General features: G+C 36.7%; 1 protein-coding gene across 2 annotated transcripts in view; it reads left to right on the top strand.

Annotated features, from left to right (window-relative positions):
• The first annotated feature begins 5,998 nt into the window (after nt 1-5,998).
• LOC133314896 (uncharacterized) overlaps nt 5,999-25,360 on the top strand; it is a 34,191-nt gene continuing 14,829 nt past the window's right edge. For both annotated transcript variants that reach the window (XM_061516422.1, XM_061516423.1), the window contains exons 1-14: nt 5,999-6,581; nt 6,667-6,827; nt 7,304-7,369; nt 8,010-8,127; nt 8,233-8,342; nt 8,448-8,543; nt 12,027-12,150; nt 13,074-13,141; nt 14,109-14,195; nt 14,458-14,610; nt 14,742-14,837; nt 23,770-23,829; nt 23,940-24,058; nt 24,189-24,276. In XM_061516422.1, coding sequence (XP_061372406.1) covers nt 6,344-6,581; nt 6,667-6,827; nt 7,304-7,369; nt 8,010-8,127; nt 8,233-8,342; nt 8,448-8,543; nt 12,027-12,150; nt 13,074-13,141; nt 14,109-14,195; nt 14,458-14,610; nt 14,742-14,837; nt 23,770-23,829; nt 23,940-24,058; nt 24,189-24,276 — 1,584 coding nt within the window. In that variant the 5' untranslated portion in view covers nt 5,999-6,343. The remainder of the gene's footprint in view (nt 6,582-6,666; nt 6,828-7,303; nt 7,370-8,009; nt 8,128-8,232; nt 8,343-8,447; nt 8,544-12,026; nt 12,151-13,073; nt 13,142-14,108; nt 14,196-14,457; nt 14,611-14,741; nt 14,838-23,769; nt 23,830-23,939; nt 24,059-24,188; nt 24,277-25,360) is intronic.

The raw sequence follows: 25,360 nt of genomic DNA, 5'->3' as shown, positions 1-25,360 counted from the left end.
CCCTTAAAGAGAATAAGGCCATCTATTGGGCTGTAATGTTCATAACCTTCAACTCTTTTTTCAATCTTCTCTTTCAATTGAACCAACTCGGTCATATTTTGAACCTCTGATTTGATTTGCTCAGTCAGGTTGTGCATTACTGTGGAAAGTGTCATGGTGCAAGCATTGCTGGTGTCTTCTGATGGCTCAGTTTCAGACTTTCGAGACAATGCATCGGCTACTTTATTCACAGCTCTAGGATAGTACTCTATAGTGTAATCAAATCCAAGTAATTTGACTAGAAAACATTGTTGTTCAGGGGTTTGGATTACCTGCCCCATCATATCCCGGAGACTCTTCTGGTCGGTTCTAATAGTGAAAGGCCCTCCTAACAGATACTGTCTCCATTTAGCCACCCCTTATGTGATTGCAAACATCTCTCTCACATAGGTAGAAGCCTGTTGCATCTTTGGATTGGGTTTCTTGCTGAAATAGGCTATAGGTTTGTTGTCCTGGCTTAACAATGCCCATATGCCAACCCCAGAAGCATTTGTAGTCAACACAAACCTTTTAGTAAAATCGGGTAGAGTCAGAATAGGTGGATTAGACAAAGCTGTTTTGCGTTCCAACATAGCTTGCTCGACCCTTTCATTCCAAGTAAAGGCACCCTTGTGCAGTAAAGCAGTTAAAGGGGATGCAATTTGGGAAAATCCGCGAACGAATTTGCGGTAGTATCCTGCTAACCCAAGAAATCCACGTAACTGTTTCACAGTGGAAGGTTTATCCCAATCCTGTATTGCTTGAATCTTACCCACATCAGGCCTCACCCCCATAGCATCAACTATGTGACCCAAGTACTCCACCTCCTCTTGGCCAAATGCACACTTTGATCTTTTGGCATACAATTGATTCTGCCTAAGACACTCCATAACTCTTCTTAGATGATCCACATGTTCTAACACTGATTTACTGTATATCAGTATGTCATCAAAGAACACCATTACAAACTTGCGCAGGAACTCTTTTAGAATTGAGTTCATAATTCCTTGAAAGGTTGCTGGGGCATTAGTGAGCCCAAAGGGCATCACTACAAATTCATAGTGCCCATGATGAGTCCTAAAGGCAGTTTTGTAAACATCTTCAGGGGCCATTCGAATTTGATGGTACCCTGAGCGCAAATCCATCTTGGAGAAAATGACAGAGCCAGTTAATTCGTCTAACATCTCATCCATCGTTGGAATTGGAAATCGATTTGGTATAGTGACTTGATTTAGAGCTCTGTAATCAACACAGAACCTCCAAGTCCCATCCTTCTTCTTGACCAGTAAGGCTGGTGATGAGAACAGGCTCAAGCTAGGCCTAATGACACCAGTCTCCAACATTTCTTTCACCATTCTTTTAATTTCAGATTTTTGAAAGTATGGGTATCTGTATGGTCTGACATTTACTGCTTTGGTTTCAGGTTCAAGATGAATTCTGTGATCCTCTAATCATCTGGGTGGTAGCTGAATGGGAGTTGCAAATATGTCTTCATATTCTTGTAAAACCGGTTGTATTGACAAATGGCAGTCCTCATCCTTGATTGCTGCCTGTGAGTAGTGATGATCAATAGTTTGCATCTGAAAATAGGTAGCAACAACATCAGAATTGGTGAGTTTGCGAAGCTGATGTAGCTCTATGGGTTCTACTTGTATTCGGCTCTCTCCTTGTAGATCAACCATCTCTCAATCCCTTTCAAACTTCAACACTAATTGCTTGTAATTGGTAGTCACATCCCCAAGTTCCGATAACCATTGTACTCTCAGAACTATCTCGGCTCCTTGGATGGGAAGGACAAACAGATCAGTAAGGAATTGGTTCCCTTGTAATTCCAACCTCACCTTTTGACATACCCCCTTACAACCCAAGCTGGCTCCATTTCCTACTAGAACCTTGAATTGATTAACAGGTTTTATCTCCAAACCGAGAAACTTCACTAACCTTTCTTGCACAAAATTGTAAGTAGATCCTCCATCCACTAACACTTGGACTGATTTCTTGCTGATGAGCCTTGTCAACCTTAGGGTACTTGAAGAGTATTGCCCATCCATAGCACGCAAGCCAATGCCAGATATCTCCTCCTCCTCACCTCATATTATCTCATTGGTAATTTCAAATACTTAATCCTTCTCTTCTTCATCATCTTCCTGAATAAGCAACAAGAACATTTTTCCTTTACACACATGACTCCTATTAAATTTTTCATCACAATAATAACAAAGACCTTTCTCCCTTTTCTCCATCATTTCAGCAGCTGACAAACGTTTAATTGGCAGGATTTCCTTTGAATTTCCCGTGTTGCTTACCACCCCTTTGGCTGGAGTTGGTAGTAAGCCTGGTTGTTGTCTCACCGTGTGGTTGTTGGTATAATTCTTTTGGAATCCCACCCTTGAAGGGGTCCTATCATTCAATTTATCCTCCACCACCTTATCCAATTCAATGGCATTCTGCAATGATTCAGGGAGGTGCATTCGAACCTCCTTCCGAATTTTAGATCTAAGCCCATTCTCGAAGTAACTTTGCAAGGTAATATCATCAATCCCTATGATTTGGTTGGATAATTGTTCAAACTCTTTCTGATAATCTGCTACTGTTGCATTCTGCATCAACCTTCCCAATTCTCCTATGAGATCCCTATATTTGGAAGGACCAAACCGTGAGCGTATTGCTACTACAAATGCATCCCAGGTTGTTAATCGTTGGCTTCTCTCCATCCAACGGAACCAATCTTCAGCTGATCCATCCATCTGAAAGGATGTCAAGGTCAGCTTGTCCCCATCATTTAAATTGTGAAACCCATAAAATTGCTGGATCTTGTGAATCCATGGTTCCGGAATTCCTCCTGAGAATCTAGGCACTGAGAACTTCACCGATTTGTATGCATTATTTCCAAAGAAGGTATTCAACCCAGACTCGCTGCTCTTGCTTCCTCCTTTGACTTCTGATTTTTTATTTTTTTTTGGTCTAACCTGGCTTCCATCAACGTTAATTTCAGATTCATGCTCTGGAGTAGCTCACCCAAAGCACTAAACTGCTCTTCATGACGGGCTAGATTGGCTAAGCATTCTTCCATCATGTTAGTCTTCACCCTTGAACGAGTTCCTTCCGCCATCTTAAGGAAGTTTCTCTCAATGAAAAGAGCACCAAATTATAGGGTCAACAAATCCAAAACACAATTACTGAAACGAAATACTGGAAAATTGGTATTTTCAACGGCAATTTCGAGTATGCCGGTTACTCCAGAGAATATGCATAAGAAGGAAGAAGAAGTCGTTACAACAATTTTCAATACCCTTCCCTGTGGTCCCTACTATCCTATATAGCAACAGAATACTCATCAAAAGGAATTATATGGGTTGGGCCCATCAGCCTCCTAAACCCTTTTATTTAATAACCAGAATCCTATTAACATCTATTGGGCCCTTCCTCAACCCAACATCCTTGTCCTTTGATTTTGAGTTCAGCCACTTGTCAACTTTACGAACTCTTTGAGCCACTGAGGTGTCCTTCTTTCTCTTCTCTCCCTCAGACGTATGCCACGTCCTTCCTCAGCCTGTTCGATCTGTCCTCCTTAACTCGGTTGGTTCTCCATATCTACGGTCTCCGTTGGTCGGTGCGTATCAAATGCTTTGTGATAATTTATAAAAATCGTCTGCAGGTTTTTTTTTTAAAACTAATTTATGTGGTAAGTGAATTGATTTTGAGAGATGCAATTTTTTTTTTTTTACTTTTCCAGTCAATAGAATTTATTCTAGGTATAGGATATAAAAGAATCTTAAAAAAATATTTATTTGCACTTTAAAATTGATTGTGTTTTATTATCCGAATTAAAATATTTTTACAATAATATTCTAAAACACAAGTAATATAGTTTCCTTTCAAAATTATTTTTTTAAAATATTAATTCTCTCACAATTAATTCTCCCAAAATTATTAGGTTTGGTTGAACTACTTCGACGATGATTAGTACAAAAAAAAAAACTTTGTCCTAGCTTCTCATTTCGAAGAAAAGAAAAAATCAAAATAAGTTGGGCTAAACCCTTTTTTTTATTGCACTTCATTAAAATAAAAAATTCATTTATTTTAAGAGCTTCTATAAAATATTATCTGATCCGATTTCTTTTAACGATAAGCAAAACAGAAAATAAATTAGGCCAGACATATATATATATATATATATATATATATATATATATATATATATATATATATATATATATATATATATATATATAGGATATTGTGACACCCAAGTTATGTTACACCCATGTGACACCCAGTCATTCTCACCGTTAGATCGCTTAAGTTGATCCAACGGTTATATTTATTTCCATCTTTGTATGGTCATGATTTCCTAAATTTAAAGTGAAAGCATTAAATATGAGAAATCATAACCATATAAAGGTAGAAATAAATATAAAATATTAAATTTGGAAAATCATGACCATACAAAGATGGAAATAAATATAACCGTTGGATCAACATAAGCAATCTAACGGTGAGATTGACTGGGTGTCACCTGGGTGTAACATAACTTGGGTGTCACAATATCATATCCCTATATATATATCTATATATATATATGAAAAATGTGTGTTATTTTAAAGGATATAAAGTTGTGTCATTTTAAGTGAGAGAAAAAGATAGATCATAGACAAAAAAATAAAAGTATGGGTTTCACCTCTTTGTGAGAGTGGAATGACATAAGTTGTGTTATTTGAAAGGACAAACACTTTTCTTATAATAATATTATAAAATGAATTTTTTGTAATATTACCAAATAATAATATTCCACTTTAGTTATTATAAAATGAACAGTTACAGTTGGGATTTACTTAATATCACTTTTTCAATAAATAAATAAATTATAAGACATGTCTTCTTTTAAAAATTGAATAAAATATCGTAAGGTAGTTCCTTGATAATTAATTTTTTTTTATAAAAATAAAAATTTCTTTATACATTACGCAACTGCTAATTAAATTTACGCAAAGTTTTTGTTTACATATGATGCAAATATTTATCGCGCTCTAATATGAAATTTTTACTTTTATGATATGAAAATATTTATTTATATAATTCAGATATTAATATGATATATGAATCATTTTTGTTATTACCCAATGGAAATACCTTTTATTGTAAAAAATTTATGCAAATATTTGTTTGAAGTAATTAAATGAATTAAAAAAGACAAAAATAAATAAATAAAATAATTACTGATACAAATTGTTACAACATAAATGTCATAAAAATAATAATTTAATGAAGACAGACTTGTATTGAAAAATAATTTTTTTGAAAGGACGAGATATTTGACTAATGGTATTATTATACAATTAAAAAACATCCATTTAAAAAAATGTGATATGTGAAAAATTAGTGAAAGACTCATTTTACTTTATTAGCTATATAAAATAGATATTGATTTAGAAATAAAATAATTGTGCTATCATGAATTTTCTTCTTTTGATAAAACTTTAGAAGCACCAGGCAAATGTGTAGTTCATCTTAAAATTATTTTAAAAAAATATTGCTATCAATTAATTTAAAAGTTAATCTGAAAATATTTTACGAAAAATAAAGATTAACCATTTAACCTATACGAAAAATGTAAAAAAATGATTTAGTTATTTAAAACAGGAAAAATAAATTCGGAAGTGTATATAATAAAACTCTTCATTTTATAGTTTGAAGAAATAAGACGGAGCCATGTATCTTAAAAAGTAAAAAACAAAAAATTCAAATTTATTCAATAATTTTTGTTCTCATTAATTGTTTTTGATACAATCGATCTTTTCTATTAATTACACGAGAGAAGATATTTAGGGACTAATCATCGCCCCATAAATATAAAAATCGATGTCAATTCACAAATTTCCTTTTATATATTTATATGTCGGTGTATCCCCAAAATTATAATTTAATAGTTTTAGTCTTTTAGACGCCATAAACTAATAACTTACACGAGTGGAAAACAAAAAAACCCTCTCAACCAAGAAAAAAATAAAAAGAAATTAAAAAAAAAGCGATCGAGAAAACCTAAAGGGATCAAGTATAAGAATTTCTTCTCTGTTGTCAATGCGATGTGATTGTGAAGCTGTGATGAACCACAACCTCTGATTTCTGTAATCTCCATCGGCGACTGCGCCTTGTTCCGGTAATTCCCCCTTGTTTCGCGGTTGCTGGCGGCATCTCCGTCGTCATCGCCGCCGCTTTGTTCTTGCCTTCGCAACCCTAATCAGCGTTAGTTGTAAGAAAATCCGAGTAGGAAAGTGCGGTTTTGAGATTGCAACCCTCTGTGTGTGCCGAATCTCGGACAGCGATGGAGTTGGCACAACTAGAAGCATTGTGTGAGAGGCTATATAATTCACAGGACTCGGTGGAACGGGCTCATGCGGAGAACACACTGAAATGCTTCTCCATGAACACTGAATATATTTCCCAATGCCAATACATTCTTGATCATGCTTTGACCCCTTATGCATTGATGCTAGCTAGCTCCAGTTTGTTGAAACAAGTAACCGAACATAGCCTGGCTTTAAAGCTTCGCCTTGATATATGTAATCTTTCTTCTCCCCCCCTTCCCTCTCTCCTTCTTCGGTGACTCAATGCCGGAATTGATGGATTTCTTTTAATGCATGTCAGGGACCTACCTTATCAACTATCTAGCTACCAGAGGGCCCGAGTTACAGCCTTTCGTGACTGCTTCTTTGATCCAACTTTTGTGTCGAGTAACGAAATTTGGATGGTTTGATGATGACCGATTCCGGGACCTGGTTAAAGAATCAATGAGCTTTTTGAGTCAGGTGATGAAAAGTGTTTGTTCTATTGGTTTTACTATAGGAAAAGGATTTGAGGGGTGTTAATTAGTATGTAATGGGGTATTTTATGTCGACGACTGATTTACTGAACTCAATGAGCTTTCTGAGTCTGGTATGTTTGTTTGCATTACATTTGGTTGGGTAATATAGTTTATTCTCTTTTGCACCCAGCAGTCAATTGTGTACTTAAAAGGACTTATCCTGTATAAGTTTGTCTCAGTTTAGACAAAGAACTTATCCTATCTCCCTCATCTGATTTCTTCCCCTCTCAGCTCTTATTCCTTTTTTTATGATCTATTCAGCATGCCAAATTTAGTAGTTACTTTGGTCTCTGCATTTTTTTTAATCCTATTAGGTTAACCGCATATCAATTTATGATACGAAATTGTTGCCTTGCGTACCATCCCAACTTGTAGATTAATGTTTCTGGTACACTTTGCTCACATTATTTTTTAATCCAGGCAATGCCAGGTCATTATGCCATTGGTTTGAAGATATTAAATCAGCTTATCTCTGAGATGAATCAGGTTAGATATTTACTTGTGCTTCTTGAATATGTTTGGTGCTGGAGTGGAATTTACGATATACTGTTGGAACATTTATCATACTGAGTAGGTCCATGCTTTGTGTGCGTGCCTGTTTTTGTTTATGGAGATCATCCATTGATCTGGAGGTTAAATTAGTTGAATTCTTTCAATAAGGTAAAAAGGGGGGGTTGTGGTTTGATGGTTCTGCGCTGAGGGGTGGGGGATATTGAATGATAACGGGAGATGTACTCATCAAATTTCCATTGGAAGTTGAGTAAGATTCCTCGATATAGCACTCACAGATAAGAGCTGAGGCACTGACACGTGTTTTTTCAGTTAATACTTTTTGTTTCCATTGTACTTTTTATGAATTTCCATACTTACGTATTCCTTAATGAGTTTAAAGCATTGGTCATGTGCGTATATGCTTCATAAAGTCATTGTTGAAATTTGTGCTAACCTTCTCCCCTCCAAGGTTTATTCAATTTAAATAATCGTGTTGGTTGCTGATGCTTTTTTGTATTAGGAGCTTATTATTTTTTGAAAAAACTAGTTTGGCTTCAAAACTGTTTCAAAATTACTTTTATATTTTTGTTATTGTGCTCATACCTTTTTTCTTATTTCTTAAATCCTTCTCCAGGCTAATGCTGGTTTGCCTGCATCAAATCATCGAAGGGTAGCTTGCTCCTTTAGGGATCAATCTCTTTTTCAAATATTTCAGATATCTTTAACATCATTGGGTCAACTGAAGAATGATGGTAAAATGGCTATACCCATCTTAAAATTTTACCCCTCTCTTTATTATTGTGTTTATTACTTTATGATGATCATTTAATTAAGAGTTGAGATTATATTATTTGCAGTCATAAGTCAATTGCAAGAATTGGCGCTTTCTCTTTCTTTGAAATGTTTATCATTTGATTTTGTGGGGACAACTGTTGATGAAAGTTCAGATGAGTTTGGCACAGTTCAGGTATCTGTTTATTTTAATTTTATTTTAAAATTTAATTTTTGGAAGTCCTACCGTATTTCCTTTTATGTTGGCTCATCTATTACCTTGTAATATGGCGGTTTGCAGATTCCATCTCCTTGGAAGCCAGTTTTGGAGGATTCTTCAACGCTTCAAATATTTTTTGATTACTATGCCATTACAAAGCCCCCTCTTTCAAAGGAGGTCTGTACATGCATTTCTTTCTATGTTTGTATACTTAACAGTCAGACCTTGAAGATAACTAATTAACCATTAGAATTAGAATCAATTTTGGTCTTGGGAAATTCTCTACTACTTACATTTTACCTAGCCATTTATTTTAGAAATGGTTTATAGTCCCCCTTAATTTGAAGGACTTAAATTTGGCCATATATATTTGTTTGAGCGTGCAATGTATATATATATATATATATATATATATATATATATATATATATTAGGGGCATATGAAGGGAGAGCAGTATATTAACATGGATAATCAAGATTATAAGTTATTTAAAGGTCGCATGACCACTTAAAAATGACACATGCATTTTTGTTTTAATCTTGACTATACATGCATGATCCAATAGTCATGATTTTGCTTATTTTGTTCTCACAATAACCCACTCATTTCACTTGATATTCTTCATGTGATATCAATGTCAAAGTTTATTTGAAGTATGTTAGGGGCATAGATGTGTGTAGGCGGTCTCACTTCATTTCAATTTTTTTGGGTTTATATTATTTTCTACGCGTAAAAGAATTTTGATCAAATTATAAAGAGAATCATAAGAGATTTCCTACCTACTCTGTACTATATTTAGGCTATTTGAGATCGGCACATATGATAAAGCCATTAGAATGCAGAAGTGTTAGCCAAAGCACCTTGGGGTGCTATTTATATATTTGAATAGGTAATTACAATGTCATAATGAAGCTAAATGAGCATAATTAATTATTTAATGGTGACCAAAGAAACTATATTATTGAGCTTTTAAATTTTTAACAAGTTTATCAAATTGAAATTCAAATTATAAATTGGCAAGTTAATTTTTGAATCGTAAATCGTATCAAATCATAAGATTGAAAGACACAATGAAAAATAACTTGAAATATATCATAAAAATGATGTACAATGCACAATGTGCAAAATTTAAACTAGGAATTGACAAAATAACTTAACCACAACTCATAAAACAAAATTTTAAGTCAATAGTCATGATGGAGTCACATAAAATGATTGCGTGAAGTATATATTTTAAAAAAAAATAGACAATAAACAAAAATAGAGCAATGATATAACCAAATAAGGTGCATACAAAGTGAACAAGTGACTGTGTGAAGCATCTGTTGCAAAAGAATGAAAAAGAGTAATAGAATAGCCAAATAGTGTGTAAGTCCCTTGTTTCAGAATAATGAAAATGGGGCAATGGAATATTGGGGTGTATTTAGTGGTGCTCATTTAGCTCTTTTTCATTTAACAATTTAAGCTTCTTTGATTTTTCAATTTCTTTTACGAGAATTGATGAAAGCAAATAAAGAAACCACTTTCCATCAAATCCCGACTAGTGAGAGTGGGGTGAAAGCAATCTTTGTATGCAACTTTACCCTTGCATATTTGTAAAGAGGCTGTTTCTTGTATTCAAACTCGGGACCTTTTAGTCGCAAAGGAGCATCTTTACCACTAGGGGTGTAAATGGTACAAGCGGCCTATCAGGGGCCTACAGCCTGGTCTAGCCTAGTCTCTGTACAGAATAGAGCAGGTTTAGGTTTTTAGAAAAAGCCGTTTAAAAATTAGGCCATAGGCTTGCAGCCTGTCTTTTTAATTTTTTTTTTTTAAAATAATATATTTATGAAGGCTGCCAAAAGCAAAGAAAAAGATCATAAAAATAACTATTTTATGTGTTGTTATGAACATTATTTAAGGATTTTGGACTCTTGCTGGAAACACTATTTAATGAATGAGAAATTTTATCTTTATTATTTTAGTTTGGTTTGCAACTTTGTAGGTCTAGGTCTTATAGGCTATGTTAGGCTTTTCATTTTTTTTACAATAGGCCAGATCAGGCCTATAAACCAAGTTTTAATCGTTTAATAGGTCATTGTAGGCTCTAAATGTTTTACATAGGCTTATGCTATTAAGGTCAAAGCTCGCCCTATTTACCACTACTCCACACTCGTCCTCTTGCTATTTTATGAAAGCAAGCAAAGAAAGAAAAAAATATTAATGATTCATTAAATCTTTCCACTTGTATCAGTGATACGGAATCACCCCAATTCATGCATATATCGCAAGATTCAAAGCCATCTGCAATTCATCATATGATATGAATTGCTGGCTTGCCGAATCGTATCGAATCAAGAGATTTGAATCGCGAATCCTAAGATTCTAAGAACTATGGTTTGAAACAAAAACCTTCCCTTTTAAAGAGGATGATTGGACACTGGTCAGATAAATTCTGGTGGCGCTCCTCTTTAGTTGTTACAAAAATTTCTTTTTCTATGAAAAAGACGAAGATTGGACATCTGGTAGGATAAATTCCATTGAAGCTCTTTGTTGCAGAAATTGCTTCATATTAAAATAGTTATATTGTTAGTTTTGGAGATATATTCAAAATTTCTGACTTTCTGTGCATAGCATCATTGAGATAGAAAGAACAGTAATCAAATACAAGGTCCCCCCCGCCTCCCCCCTTTCTTTGTTTTTGGATAGAAAAAGGAAAATAGCTGATGCCCCAATTCTTAGATTACGAAAAAGTGAAGTTGATCTCTATTGCACTGGAAGCAGCAATATTTTCTTTGGGATAAAAGAATAATTTTATTAGATGGGAGAATGTCTATAAACAAACAAAGAAAGAGGGCGATGAGTTATTTTCCTTGATCATAAGGTATAATATATAAAGGACATAAAACTAACAGCCTTGTGGCCTAGCAGCTCCCACTATTTCAATGGGAAGCACCTGATGCCAAGTTCGATCTCCAATAAATGCTAGTACTGACACTAGCCTACCTTTCTCCTTGCCTTCAACATGTCCTTGGACTTCTGTCGTAACCAAAAGGAAAAAATAAATGGAAAGGGAAAATGGGAACAACCAAACTTATTAGTACAAAGGGCTCTTCAATCCCTTGGTATGTGTGACAAGGAGAATCCACAAGCTCAAGAGGGATGCCAGAAAGTGGTCTGGTCTGAAAGCCTGGGTAAGGACTAAAATCTAACCAAAAGGATGTGCTCTGGCAAATCCTTTTGATTAGATCAAAAGTTTCAATGCAAACACTCCAAACTCCACCATACACACAAAAATGTGGTAATGAATGGCTCCTGGGCAGTGTAAAATTACTTGTGCTGCTATGTCCAAATTAGAGCAATGCATCCTGCAGAAAACAGTGATTATCCAACATTACCTCTTTCTTACCTTATATTGCGTATTGCATGAAAATTTAATACTGCAACAAAACAGAGTGTTTTCTTTAATATTTTCCAATTTGATATTATCACTTCTGTTAGTTGATAGTTTCTTTTGTTATTGGATTATGTTGGTCATTTTATAAAGTTGTGAAAATAAGTGTTTCTTGATTAATGATTGGTTAATATTTATTTTGAATTGTGAAATGTTCTTATTGATGGTTCATCAGCTTGCTACTTTTGAACCTTCTCTATTGGGTATTAATTTTTTTGCTTTCCAGGCACTGGAGTGCTTGGTGCGACTAGCTTCTGTAAGACGTTCTTTGTTTACAAATGATGCTGCCCGTTCCAAGTTTTTGGCCCATTTAATGACAGGAACCAAAGTAATCCTGCAAACAGGACAAGGTGTTGTAGGCTTATTACTTTGCTTGTTTTGTATTGTAATAACTAACTGGAAAAATTATCTTTTATCATTGTACATGTAAGGAAAAGAATACCTTCTATTCCTTATTATTTTGTGACTTCTTACATATTCCTTATCGGTAGCATTAAAAAAAGAAGAATATATCTCTCTTTCACCTGCTTTTTATGAGTGCATTTTTCATCATCGCAATTTATCTCTGCCCTGAGTTGTTCAATCTTTTATTAACTCGTGTAGGAAATGAGAGTTCCAATCTAAAATTTGCATCAGAAGTTTGTATGTTATCTTGTAAAATTTGTTATTCAACCTAGGTAAAAGCTCTTGGTGAGGTTTTATTCAAAGGTGAAATTGGGCTAGACACGTGGTTGTATCCTATCAACCACTAGTCAGGATATGTATTAGTTGGATTTAAGATCCAATCATACTCTATTTTTAAGTAGCAATAAAAGTGCATTTTTGGTTCTCTAACAAATTGATCTGTTATTACCCGCCGTGGTAGGAAATGAGAGTTCCATTCTAAAATTTGCATCAGAAGGTTGTATGGTAACTTGGAAAATTTCTTATTCAACCTAGGTAAAAGCTCTTGGTGAGGTTTTGTTCAAAGCTGAAATTGGCTAAACACGTGGTTGTATCCTACCAATCACTAGTTAGGATATATATTAGTTGGATTTAAGATCCAATCATACTCTATTTTTAAGTAGCAATGAAAGTGGAAAGTGCAGGTAAATCCCTCTAGATTCAGCAAAGCAAAAAATGTTACGAAGAAAGAAGTTACACATAACAAAAATTGGCCAGTCCTGCATATACATTCTCGAGCAATAATTTTAAGTCTTTATTTTCATTTCATTGTTTTTTACCTTCTTCTTGATGCCCATGCATTTATAATTTCAACTCTGTTGGGAAGCAGGTCTTGCAGATCATGATAATTACCATGAGTTTTGTCGTCTTCTTGGTCGGTTCAGAGTGAATTATCAGGTAGACTTTTGTGTAGTTTTCTGGCCTATCTGCTGGTTTTTGTTTCTAATTGGTAGTGATGCCATGCGCATAAGCAGGGACATGGAGTTCATGCAGTAGAGGCTAGGTACATACTTTGGCTTAGAAATTAGAAGGGCATTGTACCGTGTGCATCACAGAAACTGGCAATTAGTGTACTTGTTGGGTTTTAAGTTTTGAACTTTTAATTAGAGGTATCAAAACGGGACAACCCGTCTCATTTGGCCTTAGCCCGTAAGGGGTAGGGCCAAAAAGCCTGCAATGATAAAGACCCACACCGGCCAAAAGTCCTATGCACTAGGGCCAATCTGCGGGCATTCCATAATTAATATAAGTTTTTTTTTTTTTAAATAACAATATATTGAGACATCTCTATTTGCCTAACTGAAAAAAGAATTGACACATTTAGATAGTGAGACCAAAAAAAAAGGATGACACCTAATAATTAAAATGGTCAGAGAAGATGTATGCCTTTATTGTTAATTGTGTCTTATCCTAACCATTATAGATATAAATGTTTTATTTCGTACTTATTAACTGGTGCAATAGAAGTCAATTCTCTGGGGTGTCCTATCCTTGTACCACATTTTTATTACTAGGTTTTACTTAATGTTTCTCAGCCAACTGTATCCTTCCTCTAATGTTTAAAGATTTGTTTAGTATCCAAATCTGATTGGCATTTATTGCAACTAAAAACCAGTGTCACATGTATTCTCTCCTCCCAAAATTGCTGACCCAAAAATAGTAAATGGACTACAAGAGATGTCTATCAACGTTCTTGTCAATTACTTAGTAAATTCCTTACACTTGGTATACATTGACAGTTATGTTGATAAAATGTGGAGGAATAGTTTATTCCATCTGAATGTATTTTTGTTCTGTAGTTTCTTCCTTTGATTAATTAGCTTCAACTCTTTCTTTACCTAAATTTGCAAAATAAATGCTGCAGTTGTCGGAGCTTGTTAACGTGGAAGGCTATAGTGATTGGATACGTTTGGTTGCAGAGTTCACTCTCAAATCTTTGCAATCATGGCAGGTTAATTATTGTGTCACTATTAAGAAATTTCCTGAGAGTACATGATGTATTGTAGCTCAAAAATGACATACTTTTTTATCTTTTAAAGCCATTTTATCTTTGTGATAATGGCACTGCCACCTTCCCCTGTGAAATGAAATTCAGGATGGCATCATGTGAAATTATCAATAAGAAGATATATTTCATGAGTTATCAAAATTTTAACTTAGGTTATTTGCAAGTGTGATGTGAAATATTGAATAAGTTGATGCCTTCTTGGCAGTGGGCCAGCAATAGTGTGTACTACCTGTTAGGGCTGTGGTCCAGATTGGTGTCTTCTGTTCCATATTTAAAAGGTGATGCACCAAGCTTGCTTGATGAATTTGTTCCTAAGATTACTGAAAGTTTCATCACATCAAGATTCAACTCTGTTCAGGTATTTCCAATTTTCCATGCATGCTTTACTTGTTGTCTGCTGCATACTTCCAGGCTGTATGTATTTAATTTAACACCACTGTTAACGAGACAGCTGTCAGTAATATATTTTCTTCTGCCTGTTTTTTGAAGGCTGGATTACCTGATGATCTTTCCGAGAATCCCTTAGACAATGCTGAACTTCTTCAGGACCAATTAGACTGCTTTCCGTACCTATGCAGATTTCAGGTATCCTATATACTTTATATTATCATTCTTCACTTTTTGATGAAAGAAGAAATTTAATAAGAAGGTAAGACAGAGGATATAAACAAAGCAGCAGAAGAAGACAAAGCTAAAATAAACAGAAGTATTAATTCAAAACTGCTTTACAGCTCCCGTACTTGTTTAAAGTGCAATAAATAATTGATGTAATCCTATTGAATGGGTGTATCTCTGTCAAAATAAAAGATTTGATCTTGATTGGAACTATTAGAGAATAGCTAGCTTAGCTTACTTTCTGTTAAAGCTTACTGTGCATCAGTGTAGTAGCTGATCACACCCTTGTATTAATTGGTTAATCAGCTCCTGATTCTAAGGAGTTAGTTAGATAGCTCATAACCACCTAGCTCAGTGTATTAGGCTTAATCTGAAGGTCTATATAGTGACCTCAGTGTACATTCACAATACAACAATTTTACACATCAATAATATTCAGTTTCTCTTTCTCTCTCTCTCTCTCTAGTTCATCTTGCTTTCGTTTATGGTATCAGAGCTCCAATCTTGGGGCCCTGATCCATTTCTTGCTCATCCATGGCTTCCGCTACACAAAGTTCTAGTGATACTAGTTCTTCAGCTACACAAAATCCTTTGGGAAACTCCAAATCATCTATACTATTCAATACTCAAATGTCAGTAAAACTATCCAGCAAAAATTTCCTCCTCTGGAAGCAAATCGTTGAACCTCCTATTATAGCACATCAACTTGAACGTTTCTTGGTTAATCCAAGAATTCCTGTGAAGTTTCTATCAGAAGAAGACAGAATTGTTGAAAAAGTAAATCCAGAGTTCATCGAGTGGGAGAAAACGGATAAAATGCTTCTCACATGGCTGCAATCTACGCTATCTGAAGAAATCATCAACAAAATCCTTGGCGTACGTCAATCTCATCAAGCCTGGGACAAGATCCACAGGTATTTCGAATCTGTAACCAAAGCAAAAGCCAATCAAGTTAGTTCTGAATTACATAATATCAAGAAGGATGACAAAACTATCGAAGAGTATCTAGCACGAGTCAAAGCACTTGGTGATGTCTTATTGGCCATAGGAGAACCACTCTCTGAACGTGAACTTGTACGCACTGTACTTGAAGGCTTACCTGAGGACTATGGTTCGTTCATGACCTACTTCAGAGGAAGAGAATCCAGCACGTTTGATGTGGAAGCTCTGCAACAAGGATCCTTTGGTCAAGGAATCAATGCAGGAGGATACTTTCCTCCATTCCGCGGTGGTTGGCGCGGTGGTCGTGGCCGGTATCGTGGTGGCAGAAGTGGTGGAAGGTTCCCCGTCTCGTGTCAACTTTGCCGGAAACCAGGCCACGAAGCGGCTAACTGCTGGTGGAGGTACAATTCCAACTTCACACCTCCACAGCAAACTCAGTCACGTTTTCCGAGCACCACAGTACCACACACGAACTTTCCGGCGAACTTTCCGGCGACAGCAAATCTCACTCTCTCTCAAATTCCAGCTCATCACAACAACTGGAATTCCATCAACTCTGCTCCTGGTTCCCAATTCGTGAACTCAGCAGCATTATCTTCTCATACACCACCTCATTATACTGGTTTCTCATCACAATCTGGAGCACCCCGAGCACTTTCTACTTCCACCAATGGACAGTTAGCCCTTGACTGGTATCCTGATTCAGGAGCATCACATCATGTCACTGCAGAACCTGCCAACTTGTTGCAATATCAACAGTATACTGGTCCTGATCAAGTCTTTGTTGGGAACGGCCAAGGTTTACCTATTAACTCTGTTGGTTCAACTACATTTACTTCACCAGTTAATTCACACACTCTCTTGCACTTACATAATCTCCTTCTTGTTCCCAAAATAACAAAGAATCTCATTAGTGTCAGTCAGTTTGCCAAGGACAATCATGTATTTTTTGAATTTCATCCTACTCACTGTTTTGTCAAATCACAGGAGACTCAGGAGGTCTTGCTTGAAGGATCTCTTGGTCAAGATGGTCTCTATAAGTTCCAAGGACTTCGAGCACATACTTCAACCTCTCTGCCCAAGTCTTCTATCTGCAATTCTTTGTCCAGTTCATTGTCCAATACTATGTCTTGTAATACACAACTTTCTTCTTGTAATTCTGTATCAAAAAATAGTCCATGTAATAGTTACAATCTCCACTCTGATGTATCAAGGAGCACTTCTTCATATAGCCTATGGCATTGTAGGTTAGGACACCCTCATTTTGAGGCTGTGAAAAATGTACTTAAACAATGTGATATCCCGTTTCATAATAAAAGTACATCTGATTTCTGTTCTGCTTGTTGTATTGGGAAATCTCATCGTTTACCTTCCTTTCCTTCATCAACTGATTATCCAGTACCCTTTACCCTTATATACAGTGACTTGTGGGGACCAGCCCCCATTCAATCATCACAGGGCTTTTTCTATTACATCACATTTGTTGATGTCACCACAAGGTTCACTTGGATATATCCTCTCAAGAAAAAGTCAGAAGCCTTAAACACTTTCAAACAGTTTCACACATTTGTACAAACTCAATCTCAACACACCATTAAATCTGTTCAATCTGATTGGGGAGGTGAATTTAGACCCTTCACCAAATTTCTTTCTGAATTAGGTGTTATTCATCGATTAATTTGTCCTCACACTCACCATCAAAATGGTTTGGTTGAGCGCAAACATAGGCAGATAATTGACATGGGCTTAACCCTTTTAGCTCATGCCACTCTTCCTTTGAAATATTGGGATCATGCCTTTGTCACTGCTGTCTACCTCATTAATAGGCTTCCTACCTCTTCTTTACATTTCAAAGTTCCTTACATAGAACTTTACAAAACACAACCTAACTATCCTTTCCTGCGTACCTTTGGATGTGCTTGTTTCCCTTTACTCAGACCATATAACAAAAACAAACTAGATTTCAGGTCTCAAGAGTGTGTTTTCTTGGGGTATTCACCCAGCCACAAAGGTTATAAGTGCCTCAGTTCTGAAGGCAGAATCTACATCTCTAAGGATGTCATTTTTAATGAATTTCGTTTTCCATATTCTACTATTTTCCATACCACACCTTCAACTCCATCTACCACCTCCTTTTACTCTAGCACAATTATTCCCTGGTCTTCATCACAATCTAATCCTGCTGTACCTTCTCCTATTGCTTCTGATTCTGCCTCCAGTCATAATTCCTTCACCAATAATACTCCCACTTCTTCTTCCAGTCCTAACTCTACAAATTCCAGTGCTCCTGATACATCTCCAATTGAGATTCACACTTTACCACATCCAACTTCTCCATCTTCATCTCACTCCTCACCCTTGGCAACTCAGTCTCTTTCTCACACCTCCACTACTCCAAATTCTCAAAATACTTCCTACACACACACACCATCCACTGATCATTCACAACACACTCCTTTCCCTTCCTCCTCCTCCTCCCCACCATCTTTTGGTTCTGAATATTTACCTTCAGCACCACTAAGCACTTGCTTATCTCCACACAGAATTATTACTCGTTCCAAAGGTCCTGCCCCTGAAATTCTGACCATCAACACTGAACCAACCAGCGCTAAACAAGCCTTGGCTGATCCCAAATGGGCACAAGCAATGCAACAAGAGTATGATGCACTCATTGCTACTGGAACTTGGCAATTAGTTTCCCTGCCAGCCACTCGAAAACCCATTGGTTGCAAGTGGGTTTTTCGAATCAAAGAGAATCCTGATGGCACAATCAATAAGTACAAGGCTAGGCTTGTTGCCAAGGGCTTTCATCAACAGCTTGGCTTTGATTACAATGAGACTTTTTCACCGGTTGTGAAGCCCATTACAGTCAGAATCATCCTTACTTTGGCTTTGTCTCATGGCTGGCCTCTTAAACAACTTGATGTCAATAATGCCTTTCTTAATGGAGAACTCATTGAAGAAGTATACATGTCTCAACCTCCAGGTTTTGAGGTTTCTGACAAATCTCTAGTTTGTAAGCTTAACAAGGCTCTTTATGGCCTAAAGCAGGCTCCAAGGGCCTGGTTTGAAAAATTTGCATCATCTCTTCATGATCTTGGATTTGTTTCTAGCAAATGTGATCCCTCTCTCTTTCTTCTTCGATCCAAAGGCATCTGCATCTTATTATAGTCTATGTAGATGACATTATAATCACAGGGAATAATTCTGACTTCATTCAGCAGCTTACCAACCATCTTAACTCCAAATTTGCTTTGAAACAACTTGGCAATCTGGATTACTTTCTTGGTATTGAAGTAAAATCCCTCTCTGATGGCAGACTGATGTTATGCCAATCAAAATATATTAGAGATCTTCTCCACAAAGCTGGAATGGCTGAAGCTAAGGGCATTTCCTCTCCTATGCCAAGTGGCTGCAAGTTAAGTAAACATGGCTCCAACTACATCTCTGATCCTTCTCTTTACAGATCTGTTGTAGGAGCACTCCAATATGTCACTCTCACCAGGCCAGAAATTGCCTTTAGTGTCAACAAAGTCTGCCAATTCTTATCTCAACCTCTTGAAGAGCATTGGAAAATTGTCAAACGCATTCTGCGTTACCTTGAAGGCACCCTCACATATGGACTTCTGTTTCATCCTTCCTCACTGCAGCAGCCACTGTCTCTTGTAGCTTTTTGTGATGCTGACTGGGGATCTGATCCAGATGATAGAAGATCCACTTCTGGTGCGTGTGTTCTTCTTGGGTCAAATCCAATATCTTGGTGGGCTAAGAAACAATCATTGGTGGCTCGCTCAAGTGCTGAGGCTGAGTACAGAAGCCTTGCGCATACTGCAGCTGAGATTTTATGGGTACAATCCCTATTGCAGGAACTCCACATTCCCTTCAAGGTTCCAATTATTTACTGTGACAATCAGAGCACAGTTGCTCTTGCTCACAATCCGGTTCTCCATTCTAGAACCAAGCATATGGAACTTGACCTCTTCTTTGTCCGGGAAAAGGTTTTGGCCAAATCCCTAGTGGTTCATCACATTCCTGCTGTTTTACAAGTAGCTGACACTTTTACCAAGCCTCTCTCTGCCTCAAGGTTTGCAGAACTCAGAGACAAACTCAAGGTGTTTGATTACACATTGTTACTCAAACCTCCTTGAGCTTGAAGGGGGAATATTAGAGAATAGCTAGCTTAGCTTACTTTCTGTTAAAGCTTACTGTGCATCATTGTAGTAGCTGATCACACCCTTGTATTAATTGGTTAATCAGCTCCTGATTCTAAGGAGTTAGTTAGATAGCTCATAACCACCTAGCTCAGTGTATTAGGCTTAATCTGAAGGTCTATATAGTGACCTCAGTGTACATTCACAATACAACAATTTTACACATCAATAATATTCAGTTTCTCTTTCTCTTTCTCTCTCTCTCTCTCTCTAGTTCATCTTGCTTTCGTTTAGGAACTGTGGACTTCCAGATTGGATTTTGAAGAAGGAATTTTTCGATATTCTTAATAATTGGTTTGAAAGTGGGAGAAGGACTTACAGCAAAGAAAACCAGCAGAATCACGTGTCCAAATCTTCCCATCAGGATTAAATGACATGCAACAGAAAGAAGCAAGAAAAAGTGATTCCAGATCAAAGCCTGTATCATTCAAGTTACTGAAAAAAGGAAGTTCAAAGAAAAGAAATGTTGTAAACTTTCTTTAAGCTTGGAATTGAAGAATGATGTAGAGAAGAAAGACCATAAAGGAAAGGATAAGCATTTGTAAAGTGAACATCTTCCCCCCAAAGATCCTTCAATAATTTGATAGCGATTAGCACCTTTAAAATGGGCCAGTGTTCTCTAAAAGTGACGCTTTCTTGAGATATAAACTTCCTAGGATTGAAGGGAGTTGTGATGATTGCTAGGTTAGCGTTCCACGCGTAATGGTTTCAACTAGACGTACTATTCACAGCCTGGTGCCACAAGGGAGAAATCTTTAGTTATCCAAATGAAGCAATGCTTTTGGGCATGGCATTACCTACATTGAAAATGTTCCCCCTTCTGTGTACACCCAACAAACAAAGCGAATGATCCTTTCTTTACTTTTCCATCTTTGACCAATGGAAATATCTCATATTTCTTTCCATTCTACTGAGAAACCGAATTGGAATATGAAAAAAAGATAAGTAATCAGATGGATGCTGGACAAATAAGTGTGAATGAGAGCAAATTGACCCCCAATGAAAAAATGAGGCACCCTTCCAAATTCTGAAATATTCTGAATCATAGAGTCCCTAAAAGAAACAACCTGAGGATTTCCTCACAATCATCCCCAACCTAACCCACAACTAGAGTTGCAAGATTTAAGAACCTACTCTAATACCTGATGGGCCTAAAAGTTAGTGAATTAGTTAGTTTGTTATGGAAACTATTCTAGAATATTCCTTAAGTATAGGATAAAAGGTAGGCAGTGTGGGTATGCATGAATTCAATACTGGTTTAGTGGGAGAATTGGGAGACCTCTAGGGAACTCTTTAGCCTAGGTATTTGGTTTGAGGGGGAGTTGTGGCTTTCTGGATTTATTTTCTGCACTTTATCTTTGTAAGGAGCTTGGCTCCATTTATGTTTTCATCATTTTCAGTTTTATAAAAATAGGTTCTGTCACCTGCTAATCTACTCTTTGCCAAATTGATTTTCTAGTCATACTTGACTTCAAAATTCTGATGACAAGCAATAGTTAATGTAAAGAATCTTGGGATACACCACCCCAAAAGCTAGCTCAAAGGGTGGGAGTGCCCAAGGCCTTATAAACTCTACATTAGTTGCACATACAACCAATGTGGGACTATATATCTCAACACGCCTCCTCACACAAGAGCCCATTTGGCTTGAAGCGTGGACGGGGAGCTCATGGCGGGAAGAGACTGCCAACCTTGGGCCAAGTGAGCAGCAACATTAAGTGGGCTCGTAACACCACAATCAAACCCAAAACCTTAAGGCCTTAGGTGCATGGATTCTTCCACTTATATGGTGCTCACTTAGTCCATTCTTAACCAACGTGGGACATTTTTTACACAATTATTCACACTTGGATTCCTCAACATCTCCCCCTCAAGTGTGAATCCAAGGCCCACATTCTTTCTTCGAGTATTCATGGGGTTCCTCGTCAAGGTTTGGCTATCCATCAAGACCTTGGCTTCCCACATCAAGACATACTCGGATCACCACATGTCAATCCACCATTAGCTCTGATACCAATTGTTGGGCCGTGCACGGGGAGCTCATGGCGGGAAGAGACCGCCAACCTTGGGCCAAGTGAGCAGCAACATTAAGTGGGCTCGGAACACCACAATCAAACCCAAAACCTTAAGGCCTTAGGTGCATGGATCCTTCCACTTATATGGTGCTCACTTAGTCCATTCTTAACCAACATGGGACATTTTTTACACAATCATTCACACTTGGATTCCTCAACATGGGATATTCAAGTGTGATGAGTCCCACGTGGGTTGGTAATGGGCTAAGTGAGGAGTATATAAGTGAAAGGACCCATGAACCTAATGCCTTAAGGTTTTGGGTTGAGACGTGGTGTCGGACACACTTGGTGTATCGGATCCACTTAGCTCATTGGTGGTGGTCTCCCGCCATGGGCTTCCCCTGGGACCCGCTTGACAGTGGTATCAGAGCCAGGTTGGGCTCGAGCTAGCCTGATGATTGGCTATGAGGCCGGTTGAGTACTTTGCGCTTGGGGTACTCGGTTGAGGGGGAGCATACCAATGGTGGGTTTCACACTTGAGGGGGAGATTGTTGGGATATTCAAGTGTGACGAGTCCCACATTGGTTGGTAATGGGCTAAGTGAAGAGTATATAAGTGAAAGGACCCATGAACCTAATGTCTTAAGGTTTTGGGTTGAGACGTGGTGTCGGACCCACTTGGTGTATCGGATCCACTTAGCTCATTGGTGGTGGTCTCCCGCCACGGGCTTCCCCCGGGACCCACCTGACAGAATATAGGCCACACTAGTTACACACACAATCAATGTGGGACTATATATCTCAACAGTTAAATTATCCTGATCTCCCTCTGCAAATTGCTAGTGAAAAATGACATTTCTATAGTGTCTGTCAAATCCCATGGAAATCAGATATGCAGCAGTTTCTGTATGGGAATCTTCCTTGCATATATGCAGAGAAATTGGAGAGGCTCTTTGATAAAGCTGTTTGTTTTTTCTGTTTTATTTTGCTGCCCTGTTAAGGAATATATTTTAATAGTCTCTTCTTTATATGTACTTTCTTGTCTCTAGAATTTCGTTTTGTCCAAAAAATATTCTCTTGAAATTCATTTTACTCAATAAACCTGCCACCGTACTTAACAAGAAAGGGTAAATGGGGTCTTGTTCAACTCTGCTCTAACATTGAAACCTAAACTTGGGGTCAAGCTTTACAACCAGAGAGAAAGTGACCATCAAGAGGAAACTTTGATTTAATTCTGTCACACAATCAACTCTCCCAAAAGCTTAAGCACGTGAATGATTTTATTATATGTCCTCTCATGTGAGAACCTTTGGGCTTTGAAGTGTTGATAACGTATGGGCCCCTTTTTTTCTTTTGATTACCTTGTGCTAAAATTCAACTTTTTTTTTTAATTTTTTTTTTTGAAGAATGTGGGTGATATGGATGGAATTCTAGATCATTTGGTCATAGGCTTTGATACTATGTCACAGAAGCAACTCTCCGAAAAGCTTAAACTGTTGGATGAAGTCAAATAAATGATTTTATTATATCTCTTAAGTGTTAACAAATTCCTCGAACTAAATCCAAACCTTTGGTTCTATCAAGGAATGGGAATAAATATTATTATTTGTGAATTATTTTCTGAAGATAATCTAGCTTCCAACATAGGAAACTCTTTCCTAAATTGATTTCTGTAATTCTGGGGCAATTTATTGAACTATGTTGGTTGTTTGACTCCTTTTTATTCATTGTGCAGTATGAAAGCAGTAGTTTGTTTATAATAAACATAATGGAGCCAGTGCTGCAAATATACACGGTGTGTTTATAAATTTCTCTGAATGCATCAATTTTATCTTTTTGTATTTTTTTTGGCTGGGGGGAATGAATTTGTAATTGGTGTTTGATTGTTTTCAATGACTGGAGTAGGAAAGAGCAAGAGTACAAGTTAGTGATAACAGTGACCTCGCTGTGATTGAAGACAAACTTGCTTGGATTGTTCATATCATTGCTGCAATTCTTAAGATAAAATCTTGTACTGGTTGTAGGTAAAAACCTCTGGCTCATACCTTAGTATCTGTTGAAATGTTATGGATTGTCAAATAAGTTCTGAGCAGTGTTTATATGCATATCAACCTGTTTGTAATCTAATTTTCCTGCAATATTTCTCTTATGTAGTGTGGAGTCCCAGGAAGTGCTTGATGCCGAAATTTCAGCACGAGTTTTACAGTTGATAAATGTAACTGACAGTGGAATTCACAGTCAGGTATACCAGCTCAAACATTAGTTTTTGCAAATCTTGAAACATGAATCATCTTTTTTTATTTTTATTGTTTAACCCTAAAGCTATAAATTTGCATAACTGACATATACTTCTATTGAATAATGTGTGTCTATGGTTGTATGTTAAGACATTTGTGTTTAGTAATTCGTATTTATGTTGTTGGCTGAAGGGTGATCTATTGTTTTCTTTTGTGTGTGTGTGTGTCTTTTGACTCCAGTATAAGATTTAGAAGTCTTACTACCCATCTCAACCGTTGAATTTCGTCCATTTAACAATTGTTATTTATTTGAAATTAATAATTAATTAATTAGTACAACTCAATAAACTATAACCGTTAGATGGACGAAAATCAATGGCTAAGATGAGTAGTAAGACTTCTAAGTTTTACACCGGAGTGAAAAGATCTCTCTCCTATATATATATATATATATAGATAGATAGATAGATAGATATAGGGATAGGCTATAGGTTATTCTATCTACCTTTGCCTACTACTCTCCAACATCATTAGATCAGAATCTAAACTACCTTCATCATTTCTCTCTCCTATTGAGATTCTGGTCTAATGGTGTTGGAGAGTGGTAAGTAGAAAAAAAGATAGGTAGAATAACCTGTCCCATATATATATATATTGTATAAAAAGAATTTTATTGAAGAGAATAGAAGGGGAGTACTCACAAAGCTGGTGAGGATAAGACATCCCTGCGTTACAAGAATTTTATTCAAATATATGAATTTATAATTTGAACATAGCAGCTATGGCCTATGAGTATAAGTAACTGTATCAACAGTAAACTACACGACACTGATATGACAGGCCTAATCCACTATTTTTTATTACATGATTTAAAGAGTTTGTCAAGAGCATGATGAATAAATGGTTCCAAAATGCAGTGAAATAGTCAAAGTTCAAATTCCCAATATTTTAGTCTCTTCTTCCAAATAATTAGGTTAAACATTAGAGTATATAGAATATAGCTGTTAGGCACTTTAAACTGTGCTGACTCAGCACTGAGCTGATTCTGTTAGCGCTGTTAAGCACTGAGCTAATTCTGTTAGGTTGTTA

Source organism: Gastrolobium bilobum, unplaced genomic scaffold, assembly GCF_033153095.1.
Source record: "Gastrolobium bilobum isolate Gb01-03AN ecotype WA unplaced genomic scaffold, APGP_CSIRO_Gbil_v1 utg8637, whole genome shotgun sequence".
NCBI lineage: Eukaryota > Viridiplantae > Streptophyta > Magnoliopsida > Fabales > Fabaceae > Gastrolobium > Gastrolobium bilobum.
This window is presented reverse-complemented; position numbering and strand designations above follow the sequence as displayed.